The 14,755-nt window shown below is 36.9% G+C and overlaps 1 protein-coding gene across 6 annotated transcripts in view; it reads left to right on the top strand.

The window, feature by feature from the left end:
• Positions 1 to 14,755, top strand: part of ECPAS (Ecm29 proteasome adaptor and scaffold) — a 98,641-nt gene that overhangs the window by 41,092 nt on the left and 42,794 nt on the right. For all 6 annotated transcript variants that reach the window (XR_003790757.1, XM_029202390.1, XM_029202388.1 and 3 more), the window contains 8 exons: positions 2,393 to 2,532; positions 5,489 to 5,570; positions 8,576 to 8,695; positions 10,607 to 10,692; positions 10,922 to 11,000; positions 13,073 to 13,122; positions 14,150 to 14,216; positions 14,310 to 14,432. Coding sequence is in view for 5 of the 6 variants with exons in the window: in XM_029202390.1 (XP_029058223.1) it covers positions 2,393 to 2,532; positions 5,489 to 5,570; positions 8,576 to 8,695; positions 10,607 to 10,692; positions 10,922 to 11,000; positions 13,073 to 13,122; positions 14,150 to 14,216; positions 14,310 to 14,432 (747 nt within the window). In the remaining variant the exon portion in view is untranslated. The remainder of the gene's footprint in view (positions 1 to 2,392; positions 2,533 to 5,488; positions 5,571 to 8,575; positions 8,696 to 10,606; positions 10,693 to 10,921; positions 11,001 to 13,072; positions 13,123 to 14,149; positions 14,217 to 14,309; positions 14,433 to 14,755) is intronic.

The following is a 14,755-nucleotide window of genomic DNA, read 5'->3' as shown; positions in this document are numbered from 1 at the left end:
GGCATTAAGAATTTTATTCTGGATTTAAACAGGACACAGATGTTCTCTGAGCAGCTTTTAAAAAAGACTGGTGCTCTACAGAGAAGGTGCCTCACTGTGTCTGTGTCATCAGGCACCTCAGGGAAGAACAGATGAGATCAGTATGTAATTATTTTGGAATTCAAGCAACATGGGTTAGTCTTCCAATCCTTCCTTTATCTCTCCATGGCAGTCTAAATGATTTGATCCTTTTCTTTTTGGCAGTGTAAGTGATCACTGATCAAAACAGTGTTCCCAGGAAAGGGAAAAAGGCAAGTGGGCATTCTTGCCACTCAACAAATTTATAGAATGATTTGTTCAGCAAGGGCTCTATTTGATTAGATTAACATCTTCGTGTTTTATAGATCTTTTTTCTTCTTAAACCATGATGTAAGTAAGAAAGAAGGGTAAATAGTAACAGAAGCTGCTCTTTATTGAGTGTGATCTATGTGACAGGCACTATACTGAGTACTTTGAATACATTATCTCATTTAATCCTCACAGCAGCCTGAGAAGGTATAGAAATTTAGTTCCATTTTGTAAAAGGAATTGAGGTTTTGAGATTCACCACAGTCTCACTCCTAGTAGTAGGCTTATGAATCTAGGTCTGTCTGAGGGCTAAAGCTATAAGCGCTGGAGAATCATTGTTAACATTATAAATTGTAATCTTACGTTGGTCGTTATTTGCTGATTTCTAAGGGCTTCTGTATGCTTTTTGTCAATTTCATGATCTAGTGTTGAACAGTTTAGTTTCAAGGACGACAGCTGTTTTCCTCTAATTTTTAAATATCTCTTGTTTTTTTATATTTTTTTCTTTCAGATAAGACAGCTTTTATTTTTTTCAAATGATAAAGTTAGTGGTAATGTAAATGTTCAAGTAATATAGAACATTATAACGAGAAATTAAAAATTACCTGGAATCCTGCCACCCTAGTTTGTCATTCACCTACAGCCTGCTCTTTGTACATGTGTGTGTACACAAATATAATTTTACACAATACATTTTTACGTATCACATAACACTATTTGAACTTCATTTTTTTCATTTAATAGTATATCAGGTTTTTAAATAATGTCCTTTTTAATGTCTATATTAAATGTAATTATGTGTAGACCACATATTTTTTAAACTAGTCTCCTATTGCTGGACATGAGTATTGTTCTCAGTTTCCTTTGCACACTTTTTTTTTTTTTTTTTTTTTGCGGTACGCAGGCCTCTCACTGTTGTGGCCTCTCCCGCTGCGGAGCACAGGCTCCGGACGCGCAGGCTCAGTGGCCATGGCTCACGTGCCCAGCTGCTCCGCGGCATGTGGGATCTTCCCGGACCGGGGCACGAACCCGTGTCCCCTGCATCGGCAGGCGGACTCTCAACCACTGCGCCGCCAGGGAAGCCCCTCCTTTGCACACTTTTTTGTGTACATCTTTGTGTAGTTGACTTCCATAACTGTGGGTGCAGTAAATGCTTGCATCTTCTCTATTGTAACTCTTGTTGCAGGTCAGTTGTGTTGAACATGGGGAGGGAAGGCAGGCATTTTTATGATCCTTTTTAATTGCATCCTTTGTCATTTAGTTATTGCAAACTTTATCAGTCCTAATTCATATACATGAGAACTATCATGTAACTGATTCTTAAAGGTAAAGTTTCATTTTTCAGGTATATTTATCCTAAATAGAGTTATTTGTATTGAAATTCACAGCTCCTTCACATTGCATGAAGTTCTAAGCAGAATCTCTCTTCAGTCTGTGTTTCATTTTAGCCAGATTGAATACTTTTTGATTAGAATTTCACTTGCATTTGCAATTCTTGCATATGTTTGAAATCATGTTTTTTTTCAGCATGTAAGAATATTGAGGACAGAGTTAGTATGTTAACAATAGATTAGAACTTCATGGAGTGTGAGTTTAGTTCTTTTTGAACTGTCAGAAGAATCCATGGAGTACTTCTGATGTACCCCCACTTCTACCTGGAGACTCCAGATTTGGACTTCAGTTCAAGGCTTCATCATTTTAGAGAGGCTGTTAACCTAAGTAGGAAGGCTTCGTATCATAATGGCCTTGGAGTCCAAGACTTGGGTTTGGATTGGGCCTTCATCGTTTACTAAATGTGTCTTAATCTCTTCAGCCTTGCCTCAGTTTTCCTTATCAGAAAAATAGGTATAATGGTACTCATCTCACAGATTGTGAGGGTTCAATGAAACCATGCATATATATGGTTTAGTATAGCCCCAGGCACATTGTAAGCCTAAATAGGAGTGGCTACTATTGTTTTATTAATCTTTGGTTTAGGAGCATACTGATATGTGAAACAGATGTTATAGGTTGGTGGTCTTTGTTTCTCTGATAAGTGGTTTTCCTTCCCTTCATTTATCTACAGTGCAAATTGGGTATAGTGAAATTCATAGAAGCTGAGCAGGTGCCTGAGCTCGAAGCCGTTCTCCACCTGGTGATTGCTTCTAGTGACACACGCCACAGTGTAGCCACAGCGGCGGACCTGGAGTTGAAAAGCAAGCAAAGGTAAAGTGCTTCCCTTTTAAACTTTCGAAATTAAAAAAGAGGCTAGATTTCTAAAAGCTTGCCTAGCACACATTGGTTCATGTTGGGTTTTGTGTAGTGAGACATTCAGTTGATGAGATGGTGAAATATACCTAATTTGTATGAAAGACAGTTTGCTAAAGAGCAGAATTCTGTATAAGACAAAGAAGAAAAGCTGTTTGGAGAAGTAGTTTAAAATTGGAATGGATTAGGATTATAACCGTAAGAATTGAAACCTTTGTCTAGGTAAGTGAACTTAAAGAACTGATGTTAAGAAAAATGTCAAAACCTGGAAGTTATTCATTTTTGATTCTTCCTCTATCTCAAATTATTTGAGATGGCTTTCAATAAAGAATATGTAGGTATTATGGTTAATATGATGAAAATCAGGTCCCGTGAAAAGAGGTGTTGAATAGATCTTAATTTACACAGGAGGAAATACATATAGTAAATAGGCTCATAGAAAATATTGTGTTTAAGAAATCAAATCATGCACAAAAAAGCAGTGGTATGCCAGTTTGTACCCATTGGTAAATAAAATTGTGCAACATTTGATTACTCCATTTAAGTTTCTGTTCAAACTGCTATTCTTATACCCTATTGATTGACACTATAAGTTGAAATAATTTTTGGAAAGCAGTTTGTAGTAGGTAATGAATCATAAAAATATTTACAATCTTTTATCTGAATCTTCTGGGAAGTTATCCTAAGAGAATCATTCAGAGAAGAAAAATATTTAGAAAAATGTTACAGGTTCATTCATTATACCATTTCCTGTAGTTGTTCAAAAGAAAGGAAACAAATTCAGATTTCCACAATAGGTAAATAAATAAATTATGTGACCTCTATGGAATATTATATATCTGCCCAAATAATTATAAAAATAATAAAGCAACATGTAAATTGCCTCCAAGTAATGGCAAATGAATAAAGCATAATACAAAATGATATACGTACTGATTTTAATAAATGACATGTGCAAAGACTGGAGAATACATGAAAAATTGAAGATACTTCGTTAAAAAAATCAGATTATGGAATAGTTCTTTTTTGAACTTAATGCTAAATGTAGTTAACAAAATGGGATATCTCTAGGTCCATCCATGTTGTTGCAAGTGGCATTATTTCATTCTTTTTTTATGGCTGAGTAATATTACATTGTATATATGTACCACATCTTCTTTATCCATTCATCTGTAGATGGCCATTTATTTAGGTTGTTTCCATATCTTGGCTGTTGTGAATAGTGCTGTTGTGAACATAGGGGTGCATATATCTTTTTGTATTATTGTTTTGTTGGGATATATGCCCAGCAGTGGGATTGCTGGATCTCACTGGCAACTCTCTTTTTATTTTTTTGAGGAACCTCCATTCTGTTTTCCAAAAAATCTTCCTTTAAAACTTCTTGTTGTGCTTGAACTGACTCCATTCTTTACACCATACAGTAGATTGGATTGTTGGAACTATAAATGTGGTGCTGAAGTATTCTGATTAGTTTTGGTTTTGTCTATTAAAACAATTGTATTTTCCCAAAAATAGCATAACATTGTTAAGAGGTAAAAAGTGAGTTGAGAACAATATGTAGATATCCCATTTTGTTAAATAAAAGTATCTCTTCAAGTGATATGTCTGTTTCTTTATCTACCTGCCATGCCCATCCAGCTATTTTACATGCATAGGAAAGAAGTCTAGAAAAATGTACACCAAAGTTAGTTGTTACTGAAAAGGAATAGAGAGGGTTATGGTGCAGATTATAAGGAATTTTATTTTCTGTGTTATTCATTTCTGAATTTTCACAAGCATGTAATAAGAAAACTAAAACTAGAAAGGTAGCAAGAGGAAAAGTAGAAGAAACAGTGAAAATTATCCTTATTAGTTAATCACTATTAAGTTTTTAGTTTGTTTTACTAAAGTGTGTGTGTGTTTTGTCAAAAATCTCTAAACCTGAAGTATTTATAGGAAGGAAACAGATGGAGCTTGAGGATTAGTTAGTAGCAATCAGCTGAGGAAAGATATAGGTAAATAATAAGTAGAATTATAGAATGTCTTTGAGGCTAGTGGAATTGTGGATATCCAGACAAGAGGTGGATTGATAAGCTCTGAAAGAAGAGATGGATTAGAAAAACAGTCAAAGCAGCCTGATAAATTATGTTTGCACAAATACAACATAGTTTGAAAGCAGAATCAATGTCAAAAGAGAATAGAGTATGGTTAAATCTCACTAATCAAGTGAAATGCAGGATTGCATTATTGCTGGGTTTATAAAATGACTGGCAGGGGCTGCTGCAGAGGGTGGGTGCCCATCAATAGTAAGTCACCTTATTGTGGTCCCCAATTAGGAATAAGTCTTAGTGACTAATGGCAGCAGGACTGCTCTGTAGAATTAGGTGCTAAAATTGCAAGTGGGTGCTGGGAGATAAGAGGGGGGATACTGGGGATCACAGTGACATGGTATTTAAGAAATGCCATGGGTTGAAAGCTTCCTAGGGTTGTGGCTTTAATGGGTAAAATGTTTTTTGTCACTTTCTGTATCACTTTTGAATTTCCAAGTGGCTGAACAGAAGAATCATGCCTCAGGGCTCTTTGAACAAGTGTAGTACGGCTCTGCTGTGTTGTAACTGCTCTGTGGCATTGGCCCTGAGAGTGGAAGACAGTCCAGATTTCTTGAATAGTACCAAATTGGGCCACTGAATACACTGATCTATCTTACGTTGAATCATGGTGGGATAAGTGACTTTTTTTTCTGTTTGAAAACTAACTTTGATAGAAGTTAATCCCTTTCCTTCTCTTCTTTAATGGGCAGTGTCAATTGCCCATTTCATTTGTGTATTATTATATTTTTCTTTGGTAACACATATTGAGGCTATGATTTTTTGAAATTATTGGAGTGGGAGAAAAAAATAATAATTTTAACAAGCTTTGTTGAAACCTTCTGTAGCTTGATAGACTGGAATAATCCTGCCATCATTAATAAGATGTACAAGGTATACCTTGGAGATATACCACTGAAGACAAAAGAGGTAGGTTTTTTTTTGTTTACTCTCACATCATCATAAAAAGCATTTTATTGACATGGCTCTATGTATTTGAACATTTTCTCCAGGTTATTTTGATTTAAGCTGAACCTATGCTGTGGGAAATCCTGATACTAGTTTTAAGCCGTACTAGTCTAGGTGGATTAAAATCTCCTGGTACCTTTGTTTACCTGATCTGGTGTTTTCAATTCAGGTGCTTAAATAACGATTGTCCAGATTATGCCTCAATGAACGTTTTCTGTAAATACTTTAGGCTTTATTGGATATGTCGTTCTGAGGCTGCAGCTGCTCAACTCTGCTGTAGCATGAAAGCAGCCATAGGCAGAACAGAACTGAATGAGCATGGCCACGTACCAGTCAGGCTTTATCATTACAGAAATGCGAATCTCATATTATTTTCATGAAATATACTTTTACAAAATATTGTTTTTATTTTTTATTATCATTATTTTTATTGTTTTGATTTTTAAAAAGTCATTTGAAAATGTAAAAACTACTCTTAACTCACAGACCTTACTAAGATAGATGGTAGGCCAGACTTGGCCCATGGGCTGTAGTTTGTTGACCCGTGGTCTAGAATCTAGAACAATAGGTGGGTTCTTCTGAATTCTGGAAATAAGATGTTTGCTTAATAACATAGGTTCTGTTTAGTTAGCTGTGTTTAAAAGTGTTCCAAGTAGAAACCTAGACTCTAATACAAGATTATTTGTTTGCTTTCTAAACCATTAATAGTTGTTTAAAAAACCATATTAGCTCCAGGGAGGACTGGACAGCTACACGTAAAAGAATGAAATTAGAACACTTCCTAACACCATACACAAAAATAAACTCAAAATGGATCAAAGACCTAAATGTAAGGCCAGACACTGTAAAACTCTTAGAGAAAAACATAGGCAGAACACTCTATGACATAAATCACAGCAAGATCCTTTTTGACCCACCTCCTAGAGAAATGGAAATAAAATCAAAAATAAACGAATAGGACCTAATGAAACTTAAAAGCTTTTGCACAGCAAAGGAAACCATAAACAAGACGAAAAGACAACCCTCAGAATGAGAGAAAAAATTTGCAAATGAAGCAACTGACAAAGGATTAATCTCCAAAATATACAAGCAGCTCAATATCAAAAAAACAAACAACCCAATCCACAAATGGGCGGAAGACCTAAATAGACATTTCTCCAAAGTAGACATACAGATTGCCAACAAACACGTGAAAGAATGCTCAACATCACTAATCATTAGAGAAATGCACATCAAAACCACAATGAGGTATCACTTCACACTGGTCAGAATGGCCATCATCAAAAAATCTACAAACAGTAAATGCTGGAGAGGGTGTGGAGAAAAGGGAACCCTCCTGCACTGTTGGTGGGAATGTAAACTGATACAGCCACTATGGAAAACAATATGGAGGTTCCTTAAAAAACTAAGAACTGGGCTTCCCTGATGGCGCAGAGGTTAAGAATCCGCCTGCCAATGCAGGGGACACAGGTTCGAGCCCTGGTCCAGGAAGATCCTACATGCTGCAGAGCAGCTAAGCCTGTGCGCCACAACTACTGAGCCTGTGCTCTAGAGCCCGTGAGCCATAACTACTGAAGCCTGCATGCCTAGAGCCCATGCTCCGCAACAAGAGAAGCCAGCACAATGAGAAGCCCTCGCACCGCAGCGAAGAGTAGCCCCCACTCGCCGCAACTAGAGAAAGCCCATGCGCAGCACCGAAGACCCAACACAGCCAAAAATAAATGAATAAAAATAAATAAATTTATTTTAAAAAAAGAGCAGAGAGGCAAACTCTCGTTATTGAGATGGGTATTTGGCATGTATTTTCTCTTTTAAAATGAAAAAATGAGGCTTCAAGAAAGCAGTTAACATGCTTTATCGGCAAAGATGAAAGTTGAACTTTTAAGCAAAAGCTAGAATTTTGGGAAATTTGTATTCATCACGATGAGCTTGACAGCTTGTCAGTGCTTACAGACTTTTCTGATGAGATTGGTCATGATATTAATGTGATTTTTTTTTGTGTACGCGTTTATGTTTTGTAATGAAATATTTGCTTAACTCGGTGAGCCAGTATTTTCCAAATGACCAGTGATGTTACAGAAGCATACAGGGTAAGGGAGCCATTCAGTATGCAGATATACTGGTGGAATTTAGTAGAACAGTATGCAGATGTTCCATTGATACGGTTTCAAATCCACATGGCAGTTAACCTTTAAGAACCTATTGCATATCAAGTTTGGGGGTGACATCAAGTATCTGAAATTACCTGAAAAGGCTGAAACCATCCCCACTTTTCCGGTCACATATCTTTGTGAAGCTGTTTTTTTTTAACATACTTAAAACAAAACAACATATTACAACAAATTAAATGCTGACAAAGATATAAGAATCCAGCTTTCTTTTATTAAGGTGGACAGTGAAGAGATTTACAGAAAATATAAAACAATGCCACTGTCTCAGTGCAGTTTTTTGTTTTGGAAAATATAGTTTTTTATTTTTCTTAAAAATACGTTATTTATGAAAGTATATAATGGGTTTAATATTATTATTATTTTTTGCGGTACGCGGGCCTCTCACTGTTGTGGCCTCTCCTGTCGCGGAGCACAGGCTCTGGACGCGCAGGCTCAGCGGCCATGGCTCACAGGCCCAGCTGCTCCGCGGCATGTGGGATCTTCCCGGACCGGGGCACGAACCCGTGTCCCCTGCATTGGCAGGCAGACTCTCAACCACTGCGCCACCAGGGAAGCCCAATTTTTAAGTGAATAAGTACTTAAAATATTTTCAGTTTTAATTTCTAGTATATTAAATATTGATAGGTATTCAGTATAAACAAAAGCTCTTTGGAAGTTTCAGTAATTTTTAAGAGTATAAAGGGATCCTGAAACAAAAGTTTGAGCGACCATTGATTTAGATGATCTCTCATGATTTTTTTTTCAATTCACAATAATTTTGAAGTGCTGAGTTATAATCACACATATTTTCAACAGGGAGCAGTTCTGAAGCCAGAGCTGAAAAGGGACCCAGTCAGTACAAGGGTTAAGTTAAAGATTGTCCCCCACCTCCTTCGTTCTAGACAAGCTGCTGAAACGTTCCCGGCTAACATTCAGGTAACTCATTCTTTCCGGAGAAAAATAATGGCCTGTTTACAACTTTCATGTTTGTTTAGACAAAGAACTGCATTAATGGATATTCAGGAGGTAGGTTGATATGTATAACAAGATTAATGAGATTCTTTCTCAAGTTGAGCTGCAGAAAATACTTTTTAATTATAGCTATAATAAAATATATATTTTATCAATATATTAATGTATATATTATGTATAATATATATTATAAATTTTTATTACAGAATATTTGCTGTATATGGTTACCATTCTCCCTAAATGTATGGTGATAATTCCTTTCAAACTAGTGCTTTTCTGAGTGGCTTTTTTCCAAAAATGGTAGCACCAGAAACTTAGTCACTTAGGTGGAAAAATGAGTCATCCTTGACTGGAATCCCTCGTGAAGGCAGCGGCCACAACCTCTGGATGCTGCTGCCTCAGTGTCTTCACCCCCGTCTGCCGAATGCTGATGTTAATGGAGATTGTCACTTCTTGTTCTGCTTGCCACAGTCGTCTTCTTGTTGCCCTGCCTCTAGTCTTCCCCACAGCCAGTCTGTTTTCTGTGTTGCCACCAGAGTTATTTTTGCAGTTGGAAATCCTTGTACTCTGTTGGTGTGGGATATGAGCCCCTCCGGAAAAGCTCTTGCCTTTTGGTCCAAGTAATGACCAGCTCAGTTCTGGAGACAGATTCATTTGAGCATAATTTTGTCATTAGTTACTTACTTTTGATCTTAAATAAGCCTCAGGGTTTTTCCTGTTTTTCTTTAAACATAAAAAAAAATGTGTAAAATGGATGTAGTGATAGCGGTTACCTCATAGCAATGTTGTAAAGACTGAGTGGGTTAGCAGGTAGAAGCTTTAGAGCAGGGTGGCTAGTACTCATTCAGTTAGCAAGTTCTCAGTAAATGGTGGAAAGGCAGCAGTTACGTCCCTTCTGGTCTCCTATCTCACCATACCCTTGCCCTGTACCTTATGCTCCAACAGAGATTGTTGCTGTTTAAGTATGCTGTTTTCATGGCTCTGTGTCTCCACTCCTGGCATAGTGGCCCTCCCCCCTGTAGCCTGGTAAACATCTACTCCAGTTTCAGGATTTGCTCCGGTGTGCCCCTTGCTATCTGAAATGTTCCTATTTCCTGCCTCTCATCTCTTTCAGTCCCAAAGTAAGAACACTGTCCTCTTGCTCCCTGTATGTGTGTGGTGGACATTGGCTTCTGCCTTCGCATCTTTCCCTCTTAAGGCTTATTTGTTTAAGTGGCTATTTCCTCCTTTTAGATGATACAACTTTTATTCCCAGTATCTGGCTCTCTAATATTTGACTGATTTCAAGTACTCTGTTCTGTGTTTCCATAAACATAAAATAATCACAGAGCTTCTTCTATTTCACTTTCCAGGCACTGTTTCCCTGACAGTGTTTTGATAATTTTGGTTCAGAAAATTTGGTTGTAGTAACACTACATTATATAATAAGCAGCTAGAAGTTTGTGGCAGAATATTCATAGACATCCTGTAGGTGTACACTTTATTTATAGTTACTTATGTTTTCAAAATGAGTCTACATGTAATTAAGAAACCTAATACCCCCAAAATAATCTTCTCTGCTCACGTCCCCTGCATGAGAGTGGCAGCCCACTGCAGCGTGAACTCTGTGTTGCTTCCTAGTGGTAGCCCCACGAATTTTGCAGACTTGTAACATCTACCATTGTGTTTGTTGTTACTCCACAGACTGTTAATTGAAGCTACTGATTGGCTTCCTAAGGCCGTCAGCTAAAATATTTGTATGAAAGAGAACTGCATTAATTTCGAAGAACAAGGCATAGTGCAAAAGACCTATTGTTGAATACTTAATAGTATTTGAAGATAGTAAATTGCTATTCTTGTTAATTGGTATTCTTGACGTTTGTTCCTTTTTCATAGGTGGTGTATGATGGGCTCTTTGGTACAAATACAAATTCAAAATTAAGAACATTATCCCTGCAGTTTGTGCATCACATTTGTGTAACGTAAGTTTTTTGAACTATTTATAAAGTCTTCAAGCTGTTGGAGTGATGAAGTGATGCAAGTATGTCTTACCTAGAAAGAAATCGTGTTTGTTTATCTTAAAATATTTCATATTTTAATAGATTATTTAAATTTACTTCAGTTATGTCTCTATTTTAAGTAATAATCTGAAAAGATATGTAATTATGAGATTCTTATATCTTGCTTTGTATGTGTTATTTTTTCAAAAAGCTGTCCAGAAATCAAGATTAAGCCATTAGGTCCAATGCTTTTGAATGGCCTCACCAAGCTAATCAATGAATATAAAGAAGTAAGTGACTTGTTTTTTTAAATTTTTGTTAACATTTTATATTTTAAAGTATTTTCTGTTATAAACTTTGCTGGTCTATATGTTGATATAGTTAAAGTTTGCTGTTGTTCCATCATTTCTTAACATTTTTAATTGAAGTGGTGCAAATTTCAGAAATTACCACCATCTTTTGCCCTGTTTTTTTTGAAATAAGTATTAAAAACTGATACGGATCTTGAGGTTGTCTTATCATTTCTTTAAATAACATTTTAAAAAGCTAGTACATTTTATTTTACTTTTAGGCACTGTGCAAAAATGGAATGAAAAGAATTAAATTTTACTTTATGATTTATTTCCATATAGGTCTATTTGGATTTTCTTGTTTTGAGAAAGTGTTAATTCTTAGGGACTGAGATTTTATTGATTCAAAACTCTGTCAGACTACCAAATACACTACCAAATGTAGAATAGATAGCTAGTGGGAAGCAGCCACATAGCACAAGGAGATGAGCTCGGTGCTTTTTATCCCCTAGAGGGGTGGGAAATGGAGGGTGGGAGGGAGACGCAAGAGGGAGGAGATATGGGGATATATGTAGACATATAGCTGATTCACTTTGTTATACAGTAGAAACTAACACACCATTGTAAAGCAATTATACTCCAATAAAGATGATAAAACAAACAAACAAACTCTGTCAGAACATGCATTCAGTAAATTTTTGATTCCTTAAGCTAAGTGGAATGAGGATTCCTTGGATTGTAGATTTTCAAATCCTGATTTTCCTTGCTGTATTACTCCTACCATTTCTAGTATTTCAGGGGAATTTGCTAAAAAAGGTAAGGTTTCAAGAACTCTAGTTAGTATTTCTTCCTAAGTCTTAGCTAAACATGAATGCATGTTTGCAGTAGTATGGTGACCAGTATTTTGCCATTTGGATTTAGAATTGAGTTTGAATTCTAGTTTTGTTCCTTGGTGAGTTACTTAAATTCTTTGGACCTCTGTTCTTTGTCACAAAAAAGAGGATAATAGTATCACTTCATTGGATTATTGTGAAGATTAAATGAGATAATTCATGTAAATTATTCAGCACAGTAAAGGCATATTAGTAGATATTATTAATGAAAAGCTATTCATTTGTTGTGCAGCTGTGCTTTGGGGCAGTGTTAGGCCTGACTCTCCTGTCTTCTTCTGTTGATTGAATAGAGCTTGCATGGTTCATAAGGCCTTGGGAAACTTTCAGATTATTTTTATGGCGTAGTCAGATTCTTTGGATGGTTGGTAGAAATGAAAATGCTTTGGGGCTTCTAGGGGAGGAACTGTATATTTGAAGATAGGTTAGAGAGGCCAGATAAACTACAGGGCTGTAATCCTTTTACCTCCAGATGACACTGCATGTCTTCCCAACAGATGAGTCTGTAAGAGTGGCCATGTAGGTGTGTGAATCCTATGTTAAATGTATAAACTTCAGCTCATAGAAGTGTTACTATGTTCTAAGTAATGTCAGACTATTGGTTTTCATACAACCACATAAAATTCTATCTGTATCTTGAGTGGGAACCTCATTAACTCACCCGAATACTATGATCCCTTTAATTTTTTATGGTGGAAGATATGAGAAGAAGCTGTTTCTTATGGTGCAGATTTTTAGACAGTTGCTCCCCAGCTTACTACAATTTTGGGTGAGAAAGAGTGGATCCTAGCCTGTTGGGCAGGTGAATTTTCTAATAAGTTAAGCTGTTTTCCTAGTACGTTGGTGGTGAATTTTGGTCTTTGCAGGTTATATAGTATTGAAACTATCCTGAACTTAGCACCAGCTAAGAGAACCTTTTCATATATGACCACTGCATTTTCCTTTTGGAGTAAGTTGGGGAGGTAAAGTTTTGTTTTGTTTTTCCTTTTAGTAGTGTGATGCATTCTGGGTTTGGACATTTTTGTTTTGTTCAGATGCTGATATCATATAGTTAGGCAGGGTGAGACCTAGGTTTAACAAGGAGTAAAATAATGCATTTAATTGCAGCAAAAAGGTTTTGCTGTTTACTGTTTTTTGTTCTGTCTGCTTTTTGTTCTTTTTTTTTTTTCCCTTAATTTCAAGGACCCTAAGCTACTGTCAATGGCATATTCAGCTGTTGGAAAACTCTCCAGGTGAGTAAACTCTTTTTCAGTGAGAGATATCCTCCTGTTGGTAAACTAAGAAAAATTGTGGCATTTAATAATGGATGGAGAATAAACTTATTATGATTCTGAAAGGGTCATAGGTTGTTTAGCAATGTCTTCCTTGTAGAAGGATAATGAATGTGAGACATTTTAACTTACATCTGAAGATGTGTTACCATATTAAATGGCAGTCTTGAAATGAGATTTTGAACTGGATTGTGTCATAATGTGTTACAGTTTTCTTGTACCCTAGAGACATTTGATTGACCTTAAGTGTTCTTGTTGCTACTTACTACCAGTGTTTATAATCTCTATAATCAAGAGTTTTTCTAGCGATTCTCTTTTCTGATAGCATTATATTATGATTCTGAGCGGCCCTGTTTCCAAAGTTGGATTTTTTTGTCTTCTGCTTGGTATGGTTTCCTGTACCCAGTTCCTCCTGGTTTCCTCTTCCTTCACTGTATTTCAGAGCAGGGAGATAGAGGAGCAGCATCCTCAGTGGTACTAGGTGCTGCTTACACCCTGGTACACACAGGCTCTGTGTTGGCCTGTGTAGACTAGGTCTTGCTCTTCTGCACTGTGTAGGGAAGGAGTTTGGGGGCTCAGAAGACAGCCACTTCAGATCAGCGGATACAGCATAGGGTTGTCAACAAACCTTGTCCCTTGTGTGTTGGCATGAAGTGACAAAGCTCCCTGTCACCAGAGTCATTAGTTTAAATAGCATTTAGCCTCGTCTGTTTTATTTTAAAATCAGAAATGTTAACTGAATGCATGGAATATTCTAGTAAGAATATCTGGATACTAGGTATATTAATCTAGCATTACATTATTAGACAGTTGAAGAATTAAATATTTACTTTAGAAAGTGTTTGGTTCTTTGGGGGAGGTAATCCAGTGATGCTCACATGGTTCAGAAGTGAAAGTGCAAGTTTAGGAAAGCTTGTGTTTAGTTTCTTTTTTTTTTCCATCTTATGGAAATTTTTGACAGTAATGATGACCTCATATTCTCTTACAGTCGAATGCCCCATTTATTTACTAAGGATATAGCTCTTGTGCAGCAGCTCTTTGAAGCCCTATGTAAGGTAGGGAAACACCTGGCAAGTGTATGCTTTCTGTTTGGATGCTCACTTGGAAACCCAACAGGGAGGGAAACACTGTTTTTATCATCTTCATAGGAAGAGCCCGAGACGCGACTCGCTATTCAAGAAGCACTATCCATGATGGTTGGAGCTTATAGCACTTTGGAAGGAGCACAGCGGACTCTCATGGAGGCACTTGTGGCTTCGTACTTAATAAAGGTAGATCCAACTATGGGAACTACAATGGCTGGTGGTATATGCATTTTACATTTTCTTTTTAAACATATTTTTTAAGCTCTCAGTTTTTTTCTAAAATTTATTTATTCATGGCTGCATTGGGTCTTCGTTGCTGCGTGCGAGCTTTCTCTAGGTATAGCGAGTGGGGGCTACTCTTCATTGTGGTGTGTGGGCTTCTCATTGCGGTGACTACTCATTGTGGAGCACGGGCTCTAGGTGCATGGGCTTCAGTTGTTGTGGCTCATGGGCTCAGTAGTTGTGGCTCACGGGCTCTAAAGTGTAGGCTCAGTAGTTGTGGCACGCGG

Source organism: Monodon monoceros, unplaced genomic scaffold (assembly GCF_005190385.1).
Source record: "Monodon monoceros isolate NGI ecotype Baffin Bay Population unplaced genomic scaffold, NGI_Narwhal_1 Super_Scaffold_5, whole genome shotgun sequence".
Classification (NCBI taxonomy): domain Eukaryota; kingdom Metazoa; phylum Chordata; class Mammalia; order Artiodactyla; family Monodontidae; genus Monodon; species Monodon monoceros.
Note: the sequence above shows the minus strand (reverse complement) of the source record. Positions and strands in the feature narration are given on the sequence as shown.